The sequence below is a fragment of the Aspergillus welwitschiae genome, assembly GCF_003344945.1.
Source record: "Aspergillus welwitschiae strain CBS 139.54b unplaced genomic scaffold BDQ94scaffold_33, whole genome shotgun sequence".
NCBI classification, from domain to species: Eukaryota; Fungi; Ascomycota; class Eurotiomycetes; order Eurotiales; family Aspergillaceae; genus Aspergillus; species Aspergillus welwitschiae.
Window position 1 is genome coordinate 1 of NW_020798727.1, and position 24,315 is coordinate 24,315.

At 48.3% G+C, this 24,315-nt stretch overlaps 11 protein-coding genes and 1 non-coding gene across 12 annotated transcripts; 8 read left to right on the forward strand and 4 right to left on the reverse strand.

Moving 5' to 3' along the window:
* Positions 1–3,793: 3,793 nt before the first annotated feature.
* BDQ94DRAFT_149617 (uncharacterized protein) lies at positions 3,794–4,209 on the forward strand. Its single transcript, XM_026767416.1, has 2 exons — positions 3,794–4,119; positions 4,183–4,209. Exon 1 carries the CDS (start codon positions 3,840–3,842, stop codon positions 4,092–4,094), a length of 255 nt encoding a protein of 84 aa, XP_026622874.1. The 5' UTR covers positions 3,794–3,839; the 3' UTR covers positions 4,095–4,119; positions 4,183–4,209.
* Positions 4,210–4,522: 313 nt separating this feature from the next.
* BDQ94DRAFT_149618 (uncharacterized protein) lies at positions 4,523–4,939 on the forward strand. Its single transcript, XM_026767417.1, has one exon. It carries the CDS (start codon positions 4,662–4,664, stop codon positions 4,869–4,871), a length of 210 nt encoding a protein of 69 aa, XP_026622875.1. The 5' UTR covers positions 4,523–4,661; the 3' UTR covers positions 4,872–4,939.
* A 1,756-nt stretch (positions 4,940–6,695) lies between these two features.
* Positions 6,696–7,889, forward strand: BDQ94DRAFT_173356 (extracelular proline-glycine rich protein; the record flags this gene model as incomplete). The annotated part of the gene is made up of 1 exon (XM_026772125.1): positions 6,696–7,889. One exon carries the CDS (start codon positions 6,696–6,698, stop codon positions 7,887–7,889), a length of 1,194 nt encoding a protein of 397 aa, XP_026622876.1.
* Positions 7,890–8,608: 719 nt separating this feature from the next.
* On the reverse strand, positions 8,609–13,005 carry BDQ94DRAFT_181883 (putative FAD dependent oxidoreductase; the record flags this gene model as incomplete). The annotated part of the gene is made up of 17 exons (XM_026774003.1): positions 8,609–8,732; positions 8,799–9,020; positions 9,087–9,202; positions 9,264–9,319; positions 9,371–9,474; positions 9,528–9,572; positions 9,628–9,858; positions 9,904–10,090; positions 10,136–10,214; positions 10,262–10,400; positions 10,451–10,508; positions 10,573–10,762; positions 11,328–12,113; positions 12,173–12,319; positions 12,371–12,644; positions 12,691–12,816; positions 12,875–13,005. 17 exons carry the CDS (start codon positions 13,003–13,005, stop codon positions 8,609–8,611), a joined length of 3,015 nt encoding a protein of 1,004 aa, XP_026622877.1.
* Positions 13,006–13,673: 668 nt separating this feature from the next.
* Positions 13,674–15,003, forward strand: BDQ94DRAFT_181885 (TauD/TfdA dioxygenase family protein; the record flags this gene model as incomplete). The annotated part of the gene is made up of 3 exons (XM_026774004.1): positions 13,674–14,117; positions 14,188–14,729; positions 14,781–15,003. 3 exons carry the CDS (start codon positions 13,674–13,676, stop codon positions 14,950–14,952), a joined length of 1,158 nt encoding a protein of 385 aa, XP_026622878.1. The 3' UTR covers positions 14,953–15,003.
* Positions 15,004–15,555: 552 nt separating this feature from the next.
* On the reverse strand, positions 15,556–16,396 carry BDQ94DRAFT_173360 (uncharacterized protein; the record flags this gene model as incomplete). Its single annotated transcript, XM_026772126.1, has 2 exons — positions 15,556–16,056; positions 16,121–16,396. The coding sequence occupies 2 exons, from the start codon at positions 16,394–16,396 to the stop codon at positions 15,556–15,558; spliced, it is 777 nt and encodes a 258-aa protein (XP_026622879.1).
* Positions 16,397–18,114: 1,718 nt separating this feature from the next.
* Positions 18,115–18,694, forward strand: BDQ94DRAFT_149621 (uncharacterized protein). Its single transcript, XM_026767418.1, has 2 exons — positions 18,115–18,331; positions 18,396–18,694. The coding sequence occupies exons 1-2, from the start codon at positions 18,229–18,231 to the stop codon at positions 18,533–18,535; spliced, it is 243 nt and encodes an 80-aa protein (XP_026622880.1). The 5' UTR covers positions 18,115–18,228; the 3' UTR covers positions 18,536–18,694.
* On the forward strand, positions 18,564–19,043 carry BDQ94DRAFT_149622 (uncharacterized protein; the record flags this gene model as incomplete). Its single annotated transcript, XM_026767419.1, has 2 exons — positions 18,564–18,622; positions 18,708–19,043. Exon 2 carries the CDS (start codon positions 18,739–18,741, stop codon positions 19,039–19,041), a length of 303 nt encoding a protein of 100 aa, XP_026622881.1. The 5' UTR covers positions 18,564–18,622; positions 18,708–18,738.
* Positions 19,044–20,004: 961 nt separating this feature from the next.
* BDQ94DRAFT_149623 (uncharacterized protein) lies at positions 20,005–20,249 on the reverse strand. Its single transcript, XM_026767420.1, has one exon. The coding sequence runs from the start codon at positions 20,181–20,183 to the stop codon at positions 20,010–20,012; it is 174 nt and encodes a 57-aa protein (XP_026622882.1). The 5' UTR covers positions 20,184–20,249; the 3' UTR covers positions 20,005–20,009.
* A 5-nt stretch (positions 20,250–20,254) lies between these two features.
* On the forward strand, positions 20,255–20,326 carry BDQ94DRAFT_t215. The gene has a single exon. It is a non-coding gene; the product is annotated as a tRNA-Arg (tRNA).
* Positions 20,327–21,720: 1,394 nt separating this feature from the next.
* Positions 21,721–22,628, forward strand: BDQ94DRAFT_173362 (D-mandelate dehydrogenase-like dehydrogenase; the record flags this gene model as incomplete). Its single annotated transcript, XM_026772127.1, has 2 exons — positions 21,721–21,866; positions 21,920–22,628. The coding sequence occupies 2 exons, from the start codon at positions 21,721–21,723 to the stop codon at positions 22,626–22,628; spliced, it is 855 nt and encodes a 284-aa protein (XP_026622883.1).
* Positions 22,629–22,916: 288 nt separating this feature from the next.
* On the reverse strand, positions 22,917–23,914 carry BDQ94DRAFT_173363 (arad-like aldolase/epimerase; the record flags this gene model as incomplete). Its single annotated transcript, XM_026772128.1, has 3 exons — positions 22,917–23,273; positions 23,320–23,627; positions 23,695–23,914. The coding sequence occupies 3 exons, from the start codon at positions 23,912–23,914 to the stop codon at positions 22,917–22,919; spliced, it is 885 nt and encodes a 294-aa protein (XP_026622884.1).
* Between the last annotated feature and the right edge of the window lie 401 nt (positions 23,915–24,315).

Consider the following 24,315-nt stretch of genomic DNA (forward strand, 5'->3'; position numbering starts at 1 on the left):
CGCAGGGTATACAGGAATCTCAGGGTCGACCACCGATCTACCCTGAATGGTATATGATATGGTATACGGAGGATAGGATATATAAGAACACTCGCTCATGTACTTAGTTAGTTCTGTTCTTCGTGCTCAATACTACTGTCTTTAAGTAACCATACGTTTGGAAGCTTAGCTACAGAACGCTCGTCCGCACTTACTTACGGATAGCTGCGCGGCACTATTCGGCCTTACTTCTCTTCTCTTGTCCACGACCTAGTTGTCTCTCAGATAGTCATCAGTCAATACTACCTTGACGTAGTTCAGCGGTACGTATACCAACGGGGCTAAGCTAACTGGGACAGGGAAGCGATCCTAGGGTTTGACAATAACTTTAAATAAGTGAAATTAAGTTACTTTATATTATAAATAGTAGTATTTCTATATAATCAAACAACCCAGCTCTGGATGCAGGAATATCTAAGCAAACTACTATTAATATTAAATAATATTTTACAGAATTTATTTATCTTATTAATTTTATTTTTATTATTTAATATTTCTCTTCTCCGAGCTTACTCTAAATTTCATTCCAAAGAAAAGATCCAGGCATTCAGCTGAATAAATAATATAATTATTCTAGTAATATTAAAAAATTATACTATTAATAAGCAGCTGCTAGAAAAAGCTTTCATAAAAGCTAATATATAATTATAATATTATATATTAAAATTCGCATCTGATAAATTTAAACTTATTTATTTTAAAAACCCTCACGCTCCTGATCCCGATCTGAATAAACCGGACAAACTGCCAGAGAGTATTAATATCTAGAAATATTATAAATAAAAAAACTATAACTGTTTATCTATTATAATCTCTGTCTCTCCAGAATTAATAAATATATTAATTATTATTTAATTCTTAAAATTAATCTGATATCTTAGTATCTGGCTTAATAAAATCCTCTTATTTAATATTTATTAGGCTAAGGCTGTTACCAAGGCCAGCAGAAATCTTAAAATCTTTCAGAATATTACAGACTTTATATAAAATATCTTAATTATTTTTATATACAGGATCTACCGCGCGGTGGTTATTCTGCAGTTATTATATAAAATTATTATATAATACAGTTCTATCAGCTGACAGATCCCTGCTAAGCAGTGGGCCTGTATAAAGATAAAGTTTACTAGAATCTAGAAATATATAGTTATTTTAATTAATAAAATCTTTAAAAGTATAGCTGTAATTATACTTGATATTAAACTTCACCTGCTGCCCATAAGATAGCTTATATAATAAATAATTAAAAAAACTGTTTTATATATTTAAACAGAACCAGAGATTACCTAATCTTAAAACTTAAAATACTAATACTATAAAAAGATATTTATATTCAGAGATATGAGTCTGCTTAAAATTTTTAAATAAATAAAAAATATAGTTCTTACCTCTACCACTCTGCAATGGAAAGAGGCGTGGGAAATCTATAATATATTTATATTAATTTTCTAGAAGCTGTGTATTTAAAGTAATATTTAATTCTATAAGATTATATTTACTAATTATAATTAATTTTATTATATCCAATCAGTCTCAGCTATCTTATATACAGATAACAGCAGTTATTATAAAGATATAAAAGTCTCTATAATCAGTCTCTATACCAGATAAGTCCAGAGAGTATATTTAGATATTAAAATAAATTTAATTATATATATAACTAAATTAGAAGATATTAAGATAATCTTTATCCTCACAGAAGATATTCTATCAAGATGTAATTCTAGTAAGATCTATATTTTTATTAATAATCAGATTATAATTTAGATAGTAGAGACCCCAGGCCGTCTATCTAGACAATTATATATAAAAATTATCTATAATAAATTTAAAGCTCTGTAAAATATAGATCTTATAATTTATTAGATTTCTGTTTATATAGAGATTAAAGGAAATGAGATTATAGACTCTAAGATAAAATAAATAATAAAATATAGAACTAGATTAAAATAATAAATAATCTGGCTTGTATCTGCGGCCAAGAGGACTGTTTGCAGTAAATTCTAGAAAAAATAAATTAAGTAATAGAAAATTAAATATATAATAGTATTAATATAAAAATTAATAGAAATCTTCTCTGAGAAAAAGATACTGATACTCTATAAAAATATTTCTAAGATATATATATCTGTAATTATATAAATATATATATAGAGAATTGGCCTCGCGCACTTTCTCTACAAAATTAAGATATAGAAGAATAACTGATACAGCTATAAAAAAAGATTTTAAACTTCTAAATATATACTTTTAATATACTTTTACTTTATGGGGCTGTGTAATCAGATGCTTAATAAGATTACTATATAAGAATCTACTTCGGAGAATAAGATTACTAATTATAATTCTATTATATCAGATTCACAGGTAATCTACTATATTACTAAATTTATATTGTAAACAGACTTACTCAGGCAGTTCAGTCAGGTTAAACTCAATTCTGATCCTGATCCTAATCCAGGCCAGGAACATGTAAATCTTAGAATTATAAAAATAGATACTAAAAATACTAGATAGAAAAAATAAACATGCCCTGTTTAAGTCAGCAGGAAAGACACGCATACTAAAAGAAATACATATATTAGAAGCAGGGATTAGACGAAAAACAGAAAGAATAGTAATTTACAGACAGCTGGCCAGGCAGCTGGCCGGACAGCTATAATATTTATTTAAATCTACTTTTATATAATAGTGCTTTGCTATTATTATATCTAGTCTAATTATATTAAGCTACGGCGACGACCTTCCTACATCATAGCTTATATTATTTTATATTTTATATGTTTACTGCGAGTTTGAGGAATTTGACGGTGTTCGGGGCTATATTCTCTGCTTCAAACGGTGAAGCACCTGCATAGCTAGCATCTTACTTAGCGGGCTCGATCAGGTATAAGAATATGAATTGAATTGAATTGAATTGAAGGATAAGAGAAAAGTGCCTTCTACGCAATCCAGATCCAGCTTTTGACCTGTTGTTTTGTCTATACTTCTTTTAGTCCATCGGGATCCTACCTTACCCCGAAGGGTCTGTTTTCCATCAATCAAGTACCGTGTCTGGATTCCCGCATTGCACTGTGCTTATTGTCTGTGGGCGGCGAAGTCAATTTGATATATGTAAACAAGCTGAGACTTGGGTCTACCGTATGTCTAGGTTCAAGATCCAAGAAGACGTTCTGAACCACTGACGTGCTTATCGAATGCACAGAAAGTATGCCCCCTTGCCAGCAATTTCTTTCTTGTGTGCATCACCGTTGCTAGTTGGTGTCAAAATTGGGAGTTGGGGCAGTAGAAGAGTTCGCTGGTTCTCTTCCTCTGTCGTCCAGGACTGGCATGACGAGGATGGGTCGACTAGGTCAGAGCAGTATCTAATTCGAGATTTGAAGTCAAAGGTCAGAATGAAAAACATAGGACAAACGTTGTCTGGGACTTACAGTAAATCGAGTTACTCAGTTGCAGGGAGTAGATAGCTTCTATATTAGTGGTTGTGACGATAGGCTAGACGCTATCTCTTTTTCACTTACCCATGAATGTCTTCTTTGTACTTTGTACTCTCCAGCTTGAACCACGTTCGAAAGATGGTCCTCGTTGGGATTCAGTGTCGGTTGTCCAGAAAGATAGCATGCCTCAAGCTCATACAACAAGATCTGCACATTGCTCCAGTTTGCCCCTGTAGAGAGAATGAGAGCGGCGTCAGATGCGAAGTACCTCCGAAGGGAAACGATACAGCCCAAGGCAAAGACATAGAACAAAAAATGTCACAATTTTGACTTCATCATAAGGAATCACCCTAGCAATTGCTCATGCAATACCGCGAGTCGGAACGGCCAGAAGGTAGACGAATTCGTTCTGGCTGGTATACATGGATGTATGAACATACAGCGTACGCAAATAAAAGAACAATGGCAAAACTACAAGCAACCAGACTTACGCGTCTGCAATGGACCCTGGTCCCTTCCAGGGACATGGCGCTTTCAGTTGGTGCACGACCTGGACCCTCGTGCCAAGCAACCCTCGTAGCATGGACGACGGGAAGTATTTCCCGTCCTTGGAGATGAATATCTCCGTCGCGGTAAAAGTGACCTATGAGGCCCGGATCTCAGCACACCTGCGTGTTTGCGACACATATGCAGGGCCATCACATACATGAATCGCTCCAGTCCTCTTCTCTCCTTTGCATGCTTGGCAAAACAGGAGAAAACACACTTCCTCATACTAGTTAGTGACATAGGCCGATTGGGCCTATACAGAGCGACTCCTAGTTTTCATTGATGGACAAAAAGGAAGGTCCGTCGGTGTGTGTCATTATCAAATTGGGCTGCATGCGGGATTTAGCCCCAGGGGCGGTTACTGTGCTGGCCGCGTCATCTGGAAGACCAAGCCGTATTAGAGTCTGGTATGATCGATTGTGCTGCTAAGGGACGCTATTCCCCAGCCTTCTTGTGACGAGGACGCTTGCCATTGACAGATGCACGGGCCAATTGACAGGAAAAGGAGAAGCGCGGAAAACCCGGATCCGACACATAACAACTGAAGGGCGGAAAAGGGCCCGTAGCGTCCTGATGGTGACAGAAATAGCGACACTAGTATAGCACGGATTGATCTCTAAACCTAATGAAAATAACATGAATCTCAGGATTATACCCATATCGACTGTATCGCATCCTTCTCATTTTGGCCCCCTTGACTCGCAATCATCGGGAGTCCACGAGTCCGCTGCGGGACGCCGGCTCGCTCCCAATCCTTTGCCCCGGGGGTCAAATGAGCAGTCCTCTATGACAGTGGGAGCCACGCCGGTCAGGCCAAATATTGAGAGTCGAGAGTCAGTTATCTGATTTCGTCAAGCCTGCCGATCGCGCAGAGACTGGTAGCGACTTAGGACCGGTGGACCGCCAGTTAGGAGGGGACTGCGAGGGTGCGAAGATAAAGTGAAACATCCCGATCGGATAAATGGGCCGTGCAGACGGGGGGCCAATCAGCTTACGCAGCCCAGGGGATCTGCATAGGGCCACGCCAGCTGCTCCAACGCGCTATCAAATCGAAGGCTTGAAACGAACAGATGCCATAATCCGACAGCCGTTTGTTTCATTCAGAGTAGCTCGCTAGCATGGTGACGACTTGGTCCAGGCCCCATTTGTCGTCATCTTGGGCCATTCCATCCATCACCTTCAACTCTGCCATGCAGGAAACCATGGATAGCCTAGCAAAACCCCGGCATGGACAGATGCCAGAGAAGACTTCCACCCTACTCTAGGGTCCCCTCAGGGTCCCATTCCTGTTACTCCCCCTATTCTTGGATCCACCTTGTGGGCTCCCCCAACTTTGACGGGGAAAGCTCTATTCCGAGTTCGGCTACAACGTTCCCAGCGAGGGCATCATGTAGGACCTCATTATAACGACTTTTTCTGATGGATAGGAAGTACAGGTAGAGGAATGACTTTCCCCCACAGTGATTATCATGTTGTCCTGATCATAGCTTGCATGATGATCTGTAAGCGGAAGAAGATTATGCTGCACGTAGAGGACACTGACCACAACTTCTGTTCCTCGAGATGGACCCACCCAAATAACGTAGAGTCAAGGACCCGCCATCGTTGGGCCCCCAAGAACACACCAGAGCTGACTAGCCTTCCGCTTAGTTAGCACTACGACCTGTCGACTGTCAGAGTCGAGAGTCGAGACTGGGCTGACCCACCAACTTGGAACCGCCACAGCGGCAGGGGACAGCTTGATCGAGGACGTCAGCTCCCTGGCACGCTGGTTGCCATTGGACAGAGATTATCAACCAGTTGAATTCATCCACCGACGATCTGAGGCACTTTTTGAGGCTTTCCCAGTGAGTCCACTGAGTGTGGGTGGACGATGGGTAGAGAGACAACCAGACGAAGCATTACCAAGGGACTCATGACGGAACCGCAAATAGACCACCAACAACAGCCGCAGCCAGGATCAAGCCACCTCCAAGAGGCAGGGGGGCCAAGGAGAGGGAAAGTCGAGTCAGCTATTCTGAATAGGCGATGAAGAGATGAAACGCTGGGGTGTCGGCTGGCCTGTGACTGCTTCCAGGGCGAGCCGCGCACGTGGGGCCGCCACAGACAGCCAGACAGCCAGCCAGACAGACTTCTTCCCTTCTCTTCCTATTCATCAATAGCATCCTCTACCTACATACTCCCTTCTCACAGATCCAACTACCGGCTTCATGCTTAGCCGACCCACAGAAGCCCAGCAGGTACGTTCAAACCCTATTTTGCATCAGCCCTGCCCCTGAGCCACTCTACCACCCCCCACAAGCGCCGGGTCTGCCGATCCGTGCGGTTCTTGCATGGCCAGCATAACCTGATCTATTGCTGACAGTCGACGTCTCAGATGCAGGCGAGCCGAATTCGGTGACAACAGTGCATGACGAATGCTTGGTTCTTTCCACGCATCTCACCAGATGGATGGAGGTCATCATCGCTGGGTCACTGCCGACCCAGCGCTTGGAGAGCGCCTTATAAAAGCCTCTCTTGCCCCAGCCAGCATCATTCCTCATTCAGCTCAAATTCTCTTTCCTTTGATCTCAACTACCATTCCTTAAGAAGCTGTGCTTCGTACCTTCATTTCGCCTTACTTTTTTTTCTGCTTACTACTACAACTCCATCACTCTCTATTCCTTCAAGATGAAGTTCACCGGAATCGCTTTCGCCGGTCTTATCGGTTACGCTGCCGCCCTGCCGGCCATGGGCGCCCAGCAAGACTCTGCTCCCAACGGTGTTCAGGCCACCGGAGCTCCCTCCTTCCAGGGTGCTGCTCCCTCCGGCTCCCCTCTTCCCCTTCCCTCGGGTGCTCCTCAGGGCCAGGGCTTCGGAGGCCAGGGCTTCGGCAACTCTAACGGTCAGGGCCAGGCTCCCACCGTGAGCTTGGGCGATGCTCCTCAGCCTCCTCCCACTGGCTCCGCTGCCCCTGCTCCTTCTGGAGCTCCTCGTGGCCACAAGAGGCGTCAGCTCGAGATCCCGGCTTCCGTCTCCAACGTCCCCGCCCCGACCGGCTCCGCTGCTGCTGGAGGTGACTTCGGTGGTGCTCCTTCGGGTCCCGCTCCCTCTGGTGCCGCTCCTTCTGGCGTTGCTGGTGGTGACGGCCCCTCTCCCTCTGGTGCCGCTCCTTCTGGCGTTGCTGGTGGTGACGGCCCCTCTCCTTCGGGATCTTTCGGTGGCCAGGGAGGCCAGTCTGGCTCTTTCGGCGGCAACGGTGCCGCTCCCTCTGGCATTGCTGGTGGCAACGGCCCCTCTCCCTCCGGCTCTTTTGGCGGCCAGCAGGGCCAGAGCGGCTTCGGCGGCCAGGACCCCCAGTCCCAGGGCCAGTCCCAGGACTCCAAGTCTCAGAGCTCTAAGTCCCAGAACTCCAGGTCCGAGGGCTCTCAGTCTCAGGACTCCCAGTCCCAGGGCTTCCAGTCCCAGGGATCTGACTCTGAGGGATCTCAGGGCTCTTTCGAGCAGGGCTCCTCCTCTGAGCAGGGCTCTGGATCTAGCTCTTTCGGTGGTAACGGTGCTGCTCCCTCCGGTGTTGCTGGCGGCAACGGCCCCTCTCCTTCCGGCTCTTTCGGCGGCGCTGCTCCCTCTGGCGTCGCTGGCGGCAACGGCCCCTCTCCTTCCGGCTCTTTCGGCGGTGCTGCTCCCTCTGGCATCGCTGGTGGCAACGGTCCCTCTCCCTCTGGCTCCTTCGGTGGTAACGGTGCTGCTCCCTCTGGCGTCGCTGGTGGAAACGGCCCCTCTCCTTCCGGCTCTTTCGGCGGTGCTGCTCCTTCTGGCGCTGCTGGTGGTGCTCCCGCTGCCTCGGGTGCCCCCGCCGCCGCTCCCTCGGGTGCTTCTTACTAAGTCCTTGCGAAAGTCTTGGACTTCGATCGACAATAAACACCTTCCAAATCATCTGACGCTGATGCAATAGTTCCACCGAGGACATCGACAATGCCATTGTGTCGGCGTGGACCGGAACAACAACAACTGTGGATGAAGGTGTGATGGATTGGACGCTTGTGTACATTAATCACTCAATAACCAGTCATTCCTTTGACCAGATCTGTAGAAAGATAAAATTCGGCTGAAACCTTCTCTGAATGTAGTCCATCGCGTAGCACTATAGTGTTTCACTTGCTTGACTATCATCTCTAATTCTTAGTATTGACCCCCTCTCACTTCGCGGAATTTATACTACATGTCTTACACGATGAGCCCCCCTCATCTGTTCTTGATGTATACCATGTAAACTTTCAAATTCTGACGGCGTAAATACTCCTAGAGTCTTTGAAGTCAAATAATGTTGCCATTTGCTCACAAATCCAGACAACGATATCAAATCATGGCAATAGCATCTTTTAGGCTGATGTAGTATGCCAACCAATAGTAGTAATAGTAGTAGTAGTAGCACGCATCTTAATATCAAATAGATTAACTCAATTGTTTTTAGTGTCCACTATAAAGCGGTAGTACTGTATCGAACTTCCAACACATCTATAGCACGACCTCCCCGCGATTGGAAATATATACATGACGCACCAGTCATGACCCAAGTAAAATACCACTGCTCGCAGTAGTAACTAAATCTTCCTTACCTGCCCCCCATCTACTCCTTCCACACGCCCATCATGACTACTACTAGTATCCCCCAAATCACTCTCACTTCTCTCAACTTCCATCCCCTCACCCTGAACCACTTTCGGCCTGCACGGAAAACAATCAATGAGCATATCACTCACCCCAGCAAACAGAATACCAACATACCTTTACTCCCCCTCCCAAATCTGCAACCTCCACGTCGCCACCGTCGAAATAATCAAAATCACAGACATAATCGTCACCGTAATAAACCCCTTCCGGTACTGCGGTGCATCCACCTGCTGCCACACCACCAGCGGCAACCAGGCTTGAAACACATACGCCATTTCGTTCATGCTGCCGACGACTAGCGCGCGCTCTTCATTGTCGTCGGTGCAGATCTCGTGGGCCCATCTTTACATTTTATTAGGTTAGTTTCGAGGGATGGAGGGATGGGACGGGGGGGAGGGGTTGGCGTACGCCATGCATAGTCCGCTCAGGCCGTAGCCTGCGCCGGCGAGGATGTAGCAGGTCCATTTCCAGCCTGTAGGGATGTTCCAGATCGCGAGGGAGACGTAGCAGATTATGTTTATACACTGGATTTTGGTGAGTTAGTAGTGAGTGGGGTGTGAGGGGGAAGGGCGGGCGTGGGCGTACCGCTCCGATGATGATGCAGGGCCAGCGGCGGCCTTGGAGGATTGTGTCGGAAGTCCCTGGTCAGATATTTAGTATGGTGGTGCTTGGGGTGGGGCAAGGGTGCATACATGCGTAGATGAGGGTTGTGACGACCTGCACCGCGTTTGTGGTGGTCGGGTAGGCGTTGATTTGGCCAACGGAGTATTTGGGGTTGGTGGAGTCTTTGAGGTATCTGTTAAGATAGATTTAGTTGTAGTTCGGAGTGTCTTGAGGTGTGGAACGTACTGTTGAAAGACAGGTTGACTGCCTGCTGCGCCGTTGTTAAATGTGCTAGGCATTGGTTAGCTTGGCATGTTCATTGACGGAGACGGGGTTGCGAACACACATGTATACGATTGTGAGCAAGTAGATGCGCCAAGAAGAGAAGATCTTCTTCAGTTTCGACTTGGTATATGGCTCTCTGTTCTTCCGTCCTTCAAATTGCATCCGTTTCTGCGCCAACTTTACTTCCTGCTCGCTGAGGTAAAACGGACTCGAGATTTCAGGAACATCCGGCAAAATGAAGAAGCCGCTAAGAGCCACTGGAATTGATATAATTCCATCGATCATGAAGAGCCTATTCTGTTAGTTGCTTGAAAAAAGTGGTCTGATCTGAACATACCATTGCCAGCCCTTCAATCCTCCCCGTCCTCCAAGATGATACACTGCGTCCATCAGGTACCCAGAGAACATACTCGCAATTCCACTGCTGGTGTGGAAGATACATGATCGCTTTGCGAGCTCGTCTTTTCGATACCACGAACCGATGATGTACTGCATTCCGGGGTAGAAACTACTCTCGGCAAGGCCTGGTTGCGTTAGTTAAAGATAGAATGAGGAGGGAGATCTCATACCGATGAAAAAGCGCAAGACATAAAAGTGCGTCGCATTGGTACTCCGCGACAAGGCGAACGTAAGGACTGTCCATAGCAACTAGACATGATCAGCTTGGATTTCTTATGTCAATGGGCCAAGCACACCTCCATGGCCGGAATCCAGTATCTAGGCCGTATGCGTGTCAGAAGCATGTTACTTGGGATTTCACCAATCACATAGCCCACTGTCCAGCACGCCTGCATGTAGTTGAGCTGGTTGCCGTATAAGCCAAGGTCTTCCTTCCTGTGGTTTGTCAATGGGAGTTGAGTATGGTTGAGTTTTGGGACACGAACATTCCGGAAACGAAGGCATTGTTTATGTTGACTTGGTCGAGATACTTGATAAAGTAGCCTTTTTCATTTTCAATATTAGCAGAATGTTTGGATGTAGCTGGAGCAATGGAACTGTCGCCTACCTAGCGATGCAAATGTTAGGATAGCTGTGTCCAGCTTGAAGAGCAGTCTGCGCTCCTCGGGAGACTTGTCGAATGTATCCCAGATGTAGCTAACCCATCTCCGCTTTGGATTTTGTTGGACAATTCCACTGGATGTGTCAACTGCTCTTTCTTCAACCGTAGTTGGCGATGGAGCCATGGTTACTCCGGTCTTGATTTAAATTCACGGAGACCGGCAGAGTAGGCGGAGGCAGAGCAGGACAGAGAGAGTACAGTAAATTTTTGACAGTCCGCTGCATTGCATATAGATTCACATGATAGCCGCACATATTTATCCCTGTTTCAAGCTTGGTAGCAAGGCTTGATGCAGATGGTTTGGACGCGATATCTGATGGGCGGAGGACCATCCAGACCAATGCATCATCATCCACCGCATTCACGCAATATCTGCGGGGTTGATCCTGTCAGATGCAATGATGAGAAGGAAAGATAACGATCGTGTCTGCCGGTGTGCGGGGGTATTGAATCATGTCGGGTCCGCGAAGGATGAGTGGTTGCTCATGCACGCTCCGGAGCTCGTCATCCAGATCTCGGATGATGTGCCCTGTGCATGGACGTGCGATGCCGGCCGGCTATTATAATTAATGCCCTGATGACGGTGCCGATCTCGCCTGATAAGCTTGTATTTGGTGCTCTAATGTAGTAGCAATGTCTGTGTCTAATTGTGCCATCTACACTAAAATGCGAACTGGTCTATAGCTTGTCTAGCTGCATACCTCCAACACCGGAAGCTCCCCGATGCCGCTGTCTCGTCTCCGGCCAGTCCCCAGTAGCACCTTAACTCTCTCCCTCTGCTCGGCTTTCGCTAGATGCCAACTGTCTGAGTGGGCTTCGATCGCGGAGAGACCATGCTTAGCTCTGTATCCATTGATCCACTCCAACAGGTCAATCACGTAAAATTCTTCAATATCCTTCAGAGAGTGGAAGCGCTTGCCACTACCCTTCTCTTCGATTTTACGGGTGTATTCGTCTTTCATCGCACTCTCCGCTGGTAGCTCCGCAATCCCGGCAAAAACGTTCGCTACAGCTATTGCTTGAAATTCAAACAGCGTAAACGTCGCTGTGTAGTATGGGACTCCCACAAATGCCAAGGTTGGATCCGGGATGTAGAAGATGTCTTTGTGCAAGTTATGCACCTGCGTCCCGTCAGTCACTAAGACTGTATCACTTGCTCGCTCCGCTGGTGTTGCATCGTCGTGATATTCCGGCAGAAAAGGCAGCGTGATATGGTATCCGGTACAGATGATGATCGCATCAATTCCACAAAGCGTCTGCCCTGACTTCAGGTGTACCTTGATCGGCAAAGCCTCATCATCTGTAGCAGCCTTTGCCTCGATTTCGAATCGTTCTATCTCACTGATTCTTGTACCATTCTCCGGAAGGACACTGGCAGAGATATCGAATTCACCGTTCCGCGTGCTTTGGTAGACGTTCTTGGCCAAGGGACCGATTTCTCGAGCAAGATCCGTTGAGGATACCCCGCCTCCAATGAGCAAGACGTTCTGAATATTGTTATTATTTCCTCAGGTCCTGGGTATTGAGGACAAGATAAGTTTCATACCTTGCCAGCGTAAGGGTTCGGGCTTCTGTACCCCTTCGAGTGAGTTATGCGCGACGGCCACTGTGCTTTCGCTTTGGACAGCCCAGGTGTATCTGGAACCCGAGGCGCATGATAGTGGCCTGAAGCGACTATTACCGCATCGAATTTCTATTCACACAAGAGTCAGTAGTGTCTTCATCCTGAAGTAATTTGCCTTACAGCAGTTTCCTCCTGTTCCTCAAATGTTCCCGATTGTGTGGTTTTCTTCAAGGTCGTCCACGTAACGTCCCATTTGCGATCAATCTTGCGCAACCTGGTCACTCGAGCTCCGTATATTGTAACGCTTTCGGCACCGGCTTTCTTCGACGTATCCTGGATGTACTCCTTCATTACCGTATGGCTGACAAACTCCGGTGTTCCTTTCGGCCAGGCATTGAGTTTGACCCGCATCAGCGATGTGGCCACATTGTTTTTGAGTCCATCATAGCATGGTCTAATATTGTAAGCAGTCGTGCGGAGAAACAGATAAAGATACGCACCCTGGTGGAGCGTGCTCCAATAATAATGCATCGGCATGTCTACGGTCCTCCTCTCGATGTCTCTCTGAGATGGACGGCTTTATGGCCGGGTAATTAGGTTCGAGTGGTTTTCTTTCATCGTGAAGCCTGGGTCGGTCGTTAGATCCCGGATTCTCGACAAAACCACAGCACAAGGAGGGATTACCAAACGCCACCTGCTGCATGATTCCGTTCAAAGACAGTGACGTCGATCCCGTGCGCAAGAAGGTGGGCCGCGGAGACAACACCACTAATGCCAGCACCGATCACGGCCACTTGCTGGATTTCACGAGTCATGATGGTTGTTGGTTATACCGTCCCACTCAAAGCACAATGGTAAAGCATAAGAGACATCTAGTGAGATCGAGCCGTCTCATATGTTCCCAATGGATTGCGAAGAAACATGGCGCCAGATGATATCGTTATGTTAGTCAAGTGTGGTGTAATAGCAACGCTACTAGGCGAGGACCAGCCTGCAGCCTGTCATATCTGAGACAGCTCGAAACGAGCCACTAGCGATAACTCAGTTCCAAAGCGGACCACCAAGCGAGGAGTAACCTGCTGCGTGTGGTCCTTCTGTTGCTTATCAATAATCATGAAGAGGGGATGAGGCCATCGAATCCCTGAATGATGCTCTCCGAAGACCCCGTTAATGGATGGCCAGGCTTGTCCACTGGGGTAAACGGAGATAAGAAGTCATCGACGGAGAGCATACTCAGCAGAAAAGAGGGGTTCAGGCGAGGAGATGCCGCGACAGCCGTTTAATCTGCCATTCTCTGGGTGGTGGGATGCAGAAGGCGCAATGATGGATGGTGATGATGTGATCGGATCCCGTACCACGACAATGATGGTGAGGGGAAATAATCTTGGTACGCAATGAGCTCCGCATAGAAATATCTCGCTTGAGCGCTGTAGAACCAGATAAGACAGATTCTATAGTCAGATTCATAGCTCAATTGATCATCATGGCTCCAGCTCCTATTGACCCCAGAATAGTTGATGTTGCGGAACCTTTGAAGCAAACGCTTCCGCTTCCACCAGCATCCCGAAAGCGCCTCGAGAAGGCGGGAGTAGACCTGTCTGAGGGATACCCTTACAGGCCGTCTCGTCCTTTGTATCTAGACGACGTCTACAAGATCCGCGATTATGACCGGCCCCATGTGGATCCAGGCACCCGTGCGGACCCAGAAAAGAAAGCGCTATTGTCGGCAGCAAAAGAGGTCATCCATCTGACCAGACACATTGGCACGGAAATTGTGGGACTGCAATTGAAAGACCTAACGGACCAGCAGAAGGATGAGCTGGGCTTGCTGATCGCTGAACGTAGCGTTGTCTTCTTCAGAGACCAGGATATCTCTCCCCAGCAGCAGAAAGAGCTTGGCGAATGGTTTGGCGAGATCGAGGTCCATGTAAGCCCACTATGCTTCTCCATGTCAGTAAATAACGGACTCGCTGACTGATGGTCTCGTCCTTGTCCAGCCACAAGTTCCCCAAGTGCCTGGCGTCGCGGGGGTGACGGTCATTTGGCCAGCTCTGCAGGCAACGGAGTCTCCTGCCAACTTCCGCCGCCCTGGAGGAGCCTCACGTTGGCACACTGATCTTGTACACGAACGTCAACCTGCAGGTGTAACCCATTTACATAATGACACCATCCCCAGCATCGGCGGAGACACGCTCTGGGCCAGTGGCTATGCGGCTTATGAGAAGCTGTCGCCTGCTTTTCGTAAGATAATCGACGGTAAAACTGCCATCTACCGATCCGCCCACCCGTACCTTGATCGCAACCACCCCGAAGAAGGCCCAAAGTACGTCGAACGTGAGCATCCCCTTGTTCGCGTTCACCCTGCCACGGGTTGGAAAGCGCTGTGGGTGAACCGAGCCATGACCGACCGCATTGTTGGTCTCGACAAGGCGGAGAGTGATGTTATCCTGGGGTATTTGTGCGACGTATATGAAAAGAACATTGACATCCAGGTTCGCTTCAAATGGAGTCCTGGAACAAGCGCGCTATGGGATAACCGGTCAGTTACTTTGCATCCAATAAGGCCTTGAATGCATCTGACGTATGGCAGTATTACCATCCACAACGCCAGCTGGGACTATGAAGGTTCCGAGCCTAGACATGGTACCAGAGTGACGGCCCTTGCGGAGAAGCCTTTCTTTGATCCCAATGCTCCGACTCGAAGGGAAGCTCTGGGACTGCTTGATCGTGCTGAGAAGGAGGAATTGGCTCGCGCGAACTGAAATTTGCAATAGCAACTGTCCACCATAATCGAATATGTGGCTTTGAGAAATTGGACGCGAAACTGTCTGCTACGTTTGTGATCCACCGCGTGACCTCGACTCACATGATAGCATTTACCAGTCGTAATAGTTATTTACACAAGTCAAAATCACTCTGCCACATTAATGGTTTATTAAGCCTCGTTGCAATCTTCAAGTGTGCTTCGGCTTCAGCCAACGGATTTTCTAGGAGTCTATGAGTTGGGCGCAATACATACTCTAGATTGCCGTCATCATAGAGTAATTGTTGGCGAACTTTGCAAAATGCTACTATAAAGTGGGCAACTGTTGCTCGCAATGGAGTGAAGCCCCAGCTTTCGGCTTTTACAAGATAGACCTGTCTTCTACGAATCGCCTGAAGGTGACATAAAGGAGCTCAGCGGTGAACACCTGACTTACTATGTATGCCAACACTCCTGCGTCCAACTTCAATCGGTCGCGCGCTGCGTTATTGATGGCTCCGTGATGTAGGTAACCGATTCCTATTGTCGGGGGCTAGTTCGTGCCATTGTCCAGTAGTCCGAGCTATTTATAGTCGCAAATCATAATTTTGTGTAGTGGATCTCACTTCCGTTGGAGAATATACATCCAGTGGAAAACCTCAGGCGCGTAAGCAAATGACGAAGTCTCTCCTTGGGGTGCTTTGAAAGGTGTCCGGGAAACAACAGTCCAGTATTGGGCCATATGAGACAGGTTATCGAAGCGCATAGTCGAGTAGGAAAGAGTGACCCAGAGGGCCCCTTTCTGCACCAAGGGTGCCAAGTGTAGCGCCAACAGCTCTACAGGCGACAACTCTATCGCCCCATGTTTATCCACAATCTCTTGTACCATCGGGCATGTACTCGATGCGTCGGCGGGCGAAGGGAAGGTAACGGGCGTTGATGTTGCAATCGCATCGCTTGTGCTTTTGTCGAGAACCACATCGAAGGGCGAGAAAGGAGCTAATCTAGAGACATCAGCCCAGGACCGCAAGTTAGCTTGCACCCAGCCCATCGCATGTGATGGATCCCTATTGCTCTCGGTCTCTTGTCCAAGGCGAACGGCTTCGGCGGAAAAGTCAACATTCTGTCGAGAAGATGAGTAAGTATTGTCCCAATGGCTCTACTGCGCCATCACGTCAAGCACATACCACGATTCCATTTCCGGCCCAATTGCGCTTCATGAATTCATCGCAAAGTTTAATTCCTAGCTTCGAGATGCCTGGCCCCAGATGGAGCACTCTTGGGTTCGTTGCCGAGCGGCTCTCCAGGTGAGAAACTACCGCATCGATGAGCATTTCTCCCGAATTCAGCCACTCCCCGACATCCCGACCAGTGGCAAACTTCGTATCCCAGAAGGTTGGGTCATCATAGTCGGGGGTGCCTGCTATTTTTGTGTGAGTTCTCACATTTGGCGGGGCAGCCATGATGTGCGAGAAGGGAAGATTGACGGTCGGCCAAACTTTGTTTCAAAACGCGGATTGCGGTCACGTGAAGGCTATCTTATCGGCGGTTTGGCGGAGGCCCACCAGGCCAGTGATGGACTTGATATTCGAACATTGAGCATTGAAGATGCCTAATGGGCGTTGGTTTGCGCCTTCTCACAGATCACACTGTACTATATGCAGCAATTACGATAGATGCAAGGAACCATTGTTTTACACCCAGAAAGGATGGTAGATATTGAAGTGGACCCCTGTATTTGCAGCTAATCCAGATTTCTGAGTTTACTTCGTCCCATTACTGATATTCGAGTGCATGGCTTCGATCACTGTCAATATGAGGCTGTTTAAACTCTCCTTTCTGACTTACCTCGTCGTTGCTTGTCTGCTTGTCGCACGCAAGCGTACTTACAATACTGCAAAGTGTGGTCCAGTCGCTCATTCACCATGAATACATCCATACACTTCTATCGCAAATACATTATATGTCTTGCACACGATCAATATACTCCAGTCATGTGCGAGGCGTTAGAACTGCCAGACGACCTCTATGGAAAGTGAAAGAAATTACAGCTTGCCCCCGTTGGTTCGCGGGTCCAAGTCTCCCCAACATTTTGTGGCACTTAAAAATGCCGCCACATGGATAAGCCTTTTTTGTGGGAGTGAATTCCAGCCGCTTACTTCCTTTCTGATGAATCCGAGGAGGTAATCCTAGCTGAGAGCCGTCTGCTAGGTAACATACAGCCAAATGACGGCATAAATTACACATGGGAATCCGATTTCCATCCTTGCATAACTGAAGACGTCAGCGTGCAATGGGATTGCAATTGCGGGGAAGGAGCTGAACTGGAGTGAATAACACCACTTGCATGTTGTTAATTCCGCCGACGCAGTTGCCATACATGGTCCCATTCAAAGTGATCGTCGTGGGCTTTGTACATCTACACAATAGGAAAGGGTCTACACTGGGAGCTTCCCTCATCAGGCCATCTGCACGCGCGGAGGTCGTCAATTTGTCTGCATTTATCGCGGAAGAACATACCCTACCGTAGGCCAGATGCAAGCATTGCTGCCATGGCATGGTCAAACTTACGGCCTGACTCTGTTCATGGTACTCAACGGCTCTCATGAAACCGGCAAGTGAATCTACCGATGTCTACAGAATCAACTTGTCGGTGTCATATATTAAACTCAATCAGACAATTATGGTTTCTTTCGTCAGTGCCAGTCAGCAACCATAAAGTCCCTACTTGGTATAGACTGATCTGTAGAACTACAAGACTGTTCTTCACGGTACTTCTTGCTTGGGCTGCAGCAGCGAGGCCCTAAATTACTGACAACGCCACCCTCATCCCAGCCCATATGGAGAATATCCTATCACGACGAAGAGCGCCCAGTCTGCGGTAGATGTACCTGTGATGTACTCGATCGCTTGGTCGGTATTGCATGCCGTACTTGGTGATAGCTCACGCCCGTTCCAGGGGCGAGAGAGCGCCAACACCGGGCAGGCCCAACGATGAGCTCCAATCACCACCCTCCAGAATGTAACCTACGAGACACGGATCAACAAAGACAGGGATGACGAGAGGTCGAGCCAGCTGTTACTGTGTTGCAGCTTCTCATCTGGTGACTACCCCGCATCCGGGTTACGAGGAAGAGCATATAAACCTTGTGTCACCCGGCCAGACAATGGAGGGCGACACCTTCAAACTCGCCTGTGTTCTCATCAATATCAGGATCAAGATTTTGTTCTCTCATTGTCTCTTGCTGTAACTACTTTTCCACTCAAGATACTACAAGCACATCAACTATTCAAGATGTCGACCCCTGCTATCCAAGGTCTCTCGTCTGTGGGCTCGTCTGTCGGTGCATACTCCAGACAGCAGCTGGCCACTTTGAGAAACAGATTCTTGACTACAGGTAGGTCTTCCATCATTGCAGATGGAGTATGGTAAGAAGAAAAGCATTCTAATAGCCCATTTAGAGAAGCGCAGGAGGAGGGCACAGCTCATCTCGACCTCGTTTAGCGTTCACAAGCCGGTCTGGATTGCTGCAGGGGGCGCAGCCTACACGACGATGGGCGCGGTTTATCTGACGCTACGCTACATGCGTCGCTTGAAATAAATCCCCCCCTCTCCGTGAGCGAGCGAGTCTGGCTACCGCAAGCTATGCAACTGGAATAGAGGAGGGGGATTTGTCTGAGACAGCGATCTACATCCTCATTATTATTTACCGACCATTCATTTCACATCATTTTCTTTTTCCATTTTTTTTTGGGGGGGGGGGGGGGGATTACCCTCTGGGGTCAGGTACTTTGGACGGACGGGATGGGATATGCAACAAGGAGGGATCATGACATGACGGAGTTTTACGCGTTTTGGGTTGCACTGGGCCAATATCATCATGTATTTAACAAACACACAAACATACACACACCAAGGAATGACCATAAATACAAGAAACAAATACAACAGCTTGATGCATTATTAGTGAGGGGCAGACATTCTAATCCCTGTCGTGTCTTTTCATTAGCCTACCTGGTCAGGGGTGGCACTCGTGTGATCATCCTCTCTCTCTCTCTCTCTCTGTGTGTGTGTGTCCTTTGGCTGCCTGCCTGCCGTGTGTATTAATACCAGCTGCACAATAATGCAGCACACGCGACAGGGATTGGCCGTGAATAGGTAGTAGTCAGTAACCAGCGCAGTCAGTCCATTAGTACAGTAAGTAATCTACCTCAAACCCATTGGATCACACCACGCTGCGTCAGCGGCTGCCCTCAAGCCATACCATACCACAGTACTACCTATGAAGTACATTCATTCAGTCGGCGTGGTCTGATCACATTCATCTACTTACTTATCCCCTACTTTGCGATGTTGAGTCTTTTCATCGCGAATATTTACCTAGCTACCCTCTTATCAACGATAACCACTAGTATGTCCATACTACAAACCCCACAACAGGAGCTTAAGCACCCACTACGGACCTCCATGGGTACCTAGTAGCAGTACCCGTCATGGCAAAAGTGGGCCATAACAACTACCCCAGATTCTCTCGTTTTTAAGTTTCCTTTCGTCGCCATCCTCCGACCCATCCGGTCAAGGTAACTACAGTACTAGTCGGTTACTAGGGATGACATCCGTGAGGACGACACAGTGTCATGGAGGGGTTGATCATCCTATCATTGGATGGTAATGCAGCGGTGGCTTTGTCTAGCGATGCAGTAAAGTTCGCCTACCCCGCCCGGCGTGACCAGTCAGAATGTTTGGGAATGGCTGTGAAGGTGTCGTTGCATGATCAACCCCCGGATCCTTGGCACCCCCGCACCATCCTTTCACTCACTGGAATGTTGGTTGAATGCTGAGTGAGCTGAGCTGAGCTGGACTAGACTGGACTGGACTGTTGCCTTGAGTGGTGCTTGGGTGGGTGGCCATGTCAGTCGGTACTGCAGAGGTACTTCGTGGGTACTTCTGGTGGAGTTCGGCTAGGGGGAGGGGCCGGTATCTACCTAATTTCGATGCATGTTTGCCACGGACTGTTCAACTGCTGGGGTCTGGATTTAGGCTACGCTTTGGTGTATATATCTGCTTAGTGCTGATCATTTGTTCTGTAGACTACCAGGTCGTGGCGGTTGCTGGGACCGTAACCGCCCATAGATAATGAAAATAGCATGGGAGAAGCCAATAAAAGGTAGTAGTAGATAACTGACCCGAACAGTTGCAACCCCCGACCGATGGACACTCTTGTGTCTAACAAGTTTCACAGGCGTCATGAGCACGCTTGGAAGTCTATAGATATGTAAGTCCTTATATAAACATTTAGTAGCTGTAATCGCAACAAAAAGGCCTGCTGGCCCAATGGTAAGGCGCTTGACTACGGATCAAGAGATTGCAGGTTCGAGTCCTGCGTAGGTCATTCTTTTTGCTTTTTTCCTTTTCTCCCTTCCCGCTTCTCATCGATCGGGGGCTCCGCTCAACAAGCAGCCATAGACGCGGTCGCATCTCTGCTTCATCAAGATTATTACCTTGATTTGTTGATTGTTTGCCTGCTTGTGTCTTAGTACTCACCTATTTCAGGAATAAACCGCTGATGAATGGGTAATGTCCCAGTCTGGAGAATGCTCGTCTCTATTAACATTACTTTACCACACTCCAGTCACCACCGGACTACGTATCTCGACTATCTATTACCATTAAGTAGACTTCCCTCCACAGCCAATGTGGCCTGAATGTTCATCGCGATTATCCACCCTTGCAGTAATCTCGGCCGAGCTCCTTGTCCGATACGCTTTAGCTCCGTGGGAGCTTGCTTACCTTCTTCTATCGTACACATTGGAACAACAAAATCAGTCCACAATATAGTTGCAGAGAAGATCTTAGCAGCATGGCTAGGAAACCCCTCACCAGTGTCTATGTTGCAACCATGAAACAGCCAGCCAATGATGACCCTATCCAGACACTAGAGGACATGGTCGAGTCGAGTGCGTTTCTGAACAATCGTTGTCTGGATTATTCAACATCTATAGCTACATATGGTCGAAGAGGAGGATATCGAGAGATCTATATGTTGAATGAATTAGTTCCTAAACATCACAAATATGATAGTCCGTCCACTCAAGGAAGTTCCCAGGATTGAATGCTGGTAAGCGCTACTGATGAAGCATTTGGCACGTCTCAACACTGACTCAGATTCAAATGATCTCCAATAATATCGGATATTCCAGAATGCCTTTAACTAACCTTTTGTCATGATGGCCCTGATAAGTAGCGACTCACCCTCGCTTGGACTTGCTAGTGACCAGAACAATGTGTATACCCCTTTTTATTGCAATATCTGTCCCGGTACTCGGCCTTGCGAATCTACACAGCAAAAATATAAGCAGAATGTTTTTGAACGGCTTACTGCGCGGCGCAACGTCTAGGTCATCGGGGATAGTATGCCTGCGTCTGTAATGCTGAGGGAAGTACGGGTGGGATTGACGGAGGTGAGATGAAAGACAATGGAAGGTATACCAGCTAGCTGGGATAAGACATAAACCTGCACACAGACACAGAGGTACATCTTAAGCCCGAGCACATGGATCTCCACTCTCCACTAAAAGAACCAAATCGGGGTAAACATCCCTCCTCAATCCTCAGGATCATCGTCTAGGAAACAAGTCCGAGTTGAATCGGAGAATTATCCGCAGACTATATCTTCATAAATATACTATCCTTCATAGTAACACTCCACAATCCCATCCCTTCTACTCTCACCCTTTGCCTACAACATCATCATCACTACTAACTACTTACTACCAACCAAACAACATGACCAAGCCCATAATCCTCCACCTCGGCGACCCCATCGCCTACAACCACGACCTCTACAACGGCCCCCTCTCCACCCGCTTCACCATCATCCGCGACACCTCCCCGACCCGCGATGCATTCATCGAGGCGCTGAAAACCAACAAGTAAGACCTCTTCCCCTTTCATTCATCTCCACACACACTAAGAAATACCCCAGATACGGCCCCTTCGTCGCCATCTTCCGCCCACACTTCTCCTCCGGCACGACCATGTCCCCCTGGGACGCCGACCTGGTCTCCCTCCTGCCTCCCAGCGTCAAAATCTTCGCCTCAGCGGGAGCAGGCTACAACGACATCTCCATACCCTCGCTCACCGCGCGCGGAATATACTACACCAACGGGGCGGGCGCCTCCGACGAAGCCGTCGCCGACACAACACTATACATGATCCTCAGCGTGTTTAGAAACTTCACTGCATCGCAGATCGCGGCGCGGTCGGGCGATACGGAGAAGTTTCTAGAATGTCATCGGAATCTAGCGGGGGTGTCGACGAATCCCAGGGGGAAGGTTCTGGGGTTGATTGGACTGGGGAGGATCGGGAGTGAGGTGGTGAGGAAGGTGAGGGGTGGGTTAGGGATGGAGGTTGTTTATTATGATGCGGTACGGTTGAGTGAGGAGAGGGAGAGGGAATTGGGGGTGAGATGGGGGGGAGGGATTAGGGGGGTGTTGGAGGAGGCAGATTGTGTGTCGGTGCATTGTCCGTTGACTGAGGGGACCAGGGGGTTGATTGATAAGGAGAAGATTGGGTGGATGAAGGATGGGGTGAGGGTTGTTAATGTGGCGAGGGGGGGAGTGGTGGTTGAGGAGGATTTGGTGCAGGGGTTGAGGAGTGGGAAGGTGGCTGCTGCGGCGTTGGATGTTCAATGAGTTTGAGCCCGTTGTTGATGGTAGACTGAGGGAGATGGAGAATGTTACGCTTACGACGCATGTTGGGGGTGGGGCGGTTGAGACGAGGATTGGGTTTGAGAGGTTGGCGATGGAGAATATTTTGAGGGTAGTTGGGGAGGATGGGAGGGTTGTCGGGGAGCCGATCACGGCTGTTAATGGGAGGGAGGTGAGGGAGGTGTGGGAGAGAATGGGGAAGGGGGAGTGAATGGTATTGTGGGAGGATGGATTTGGATTGAATAGAATAGTATATGATGAGTGGTGTAGCTGCTAGTTCAGATAGCTTCCCCCTGTCTCCTCGTGGATCAAATCGAACATTGGCTTCGCGCTGAAATACCCTGCCCTGGGTGTGCCCACTGACTTGTATGTGAATGCTGCATCTGCCTCGTCTACCTTGACGGTCTGTCCGCCCCGGCCTGCGGCTGCGGCGTCGGCCATCAGCTGCACGTAGCAGCATTTCTCCAGACTGACGAACCAGAACACCGTCTCCTCGATGGTTCGTCCTACGGTTAGGAGTCCGTGGTTCTGCAGCAGTGCGGCTTTCTTGTTGCCGAGGGCTTGAGCAATGCTCTTCCCTTCTTCTTCGGCCAGGACGATGCCGTTGAACTGGTTGTATAAGACGATATCCTGCGCTAGTTAGTCGAGAGTTCCATTGCTGGAGGGAGGCACTGACATTGTAGAATGCGCACGCATCCTGCGTGATGATATCCAGCGGCCGTCCGAGGGTACAGAAAGCTCGTCCGTGAATACTGTGGCTGTGAGCAGCGCAGAGCACGTCCGGACGAGCAGCATGAATGGCCGAGTGAATCATAAACGCAGCAGCATTAAGCAGCCGCACGGGTCCGCCGCCAATGATTTCCCCGGCATGGCTCACATGGATCAAGTCAGATGATTTAATCTGCGAGAATGCTACGCCAAAGGGGTTCACCCAGAAGGTGGTTGGATCGACGGGGTCACGGAGAGTAATGTGTCCTGCCACGCCTGCAACAGAAGTTAGTATTATGTGCCAATCGGAAAGTAAGTAGTAGGGATGGTGATGATGGCACACCTTCATCGTAGCCATTCTTGCCGAAAATGCGAAACGCCGCTGCCAGTCGACCCTTAAGGTACTCGCGCTCCTTGTACTTGTCTTCGAAGACTGGGGGCTGGGGAAATTTCTGGGGGGTGTTCTTCACTTTGGCGGCTTCGGCAGCCGCTTCTTGGGTGGAATGGGTTTGGACGGGAACGGGAGAGAAGATTGTTGTTTCGGTGGCGGTGGGAGGGGCCATGATGGATGTGGGCATAAGATTGAATCAACTTGGGCGGATGACAATTAATGCAGGGGTCTGATGGTGAAGAGGGGAGGAAGAGGATGAGGGGAGACGAAGAGGAGATATGCTTATCTGACAGGCGCGGGGTTGAACCAAAACAGGGCAATCAAGGTTACCCGACGGATCTGAACCGAGGTTGCACCGCATGGCAATGGGATCTCGACCGAATTTGCTTCATGGCTACTCCGGAAGTGCCTGGATTTGGAAACACCTGGCTTGCGATGGATCTACGAATGTGATCGGTTATACAGCCGGTGGAAATATCTATTCACTACCCTGCTGGAGGATGGTCTACTGGTATATACACTCGGAGCCGGGTGTTGGATAGACAAGTCGCGCGAGAAAACAGACACATTGAC

What these genes read in the sequence shown, in the direction of transcription:
- BDQ94DRAFT_149617 (XM_026767416.1), top strand. Translation starts at nt 3,840, where the DNA reads ATGCAATACCGCGAGTCGGAACGGCCAGAAGGTAGACGAATTCGTTCT.
- BDQ94DRAFT_149618 (XM_026767417.1), top strand. Translation starts at nt 4,662, where the DNA reads ATGAATCTCAGGATTATACCCATATCGACTGTATCGCATCCTTCTCAT.
- BDQ94DRAFT_149621 (XM_026767418.1), top strand. Translation starts at nt 18,229, where the DNA reads ATGTCGACCCCTGCTATCCAAGGTCTCTCGTCTGTGGGCTCGTCTGTC. An exon ending in AAACAGATTCTTGACTACAG is followed by an intron (nt 18,332 to 18,395) that starts GTAGGTCTTCCA and finishes TAGCCCATTTAG; the next exon opens with AGAAGCGCAGGAGGAGGGCA.
- BDQ94DRAFT_149623 (XM_026767420.1), bottom strand. Translation starts at nt 20,183, where the DNA reads ATGACGCCTGTGAAACTTGTTAGACACAAGAGTGTCCATCGGTCGGGG.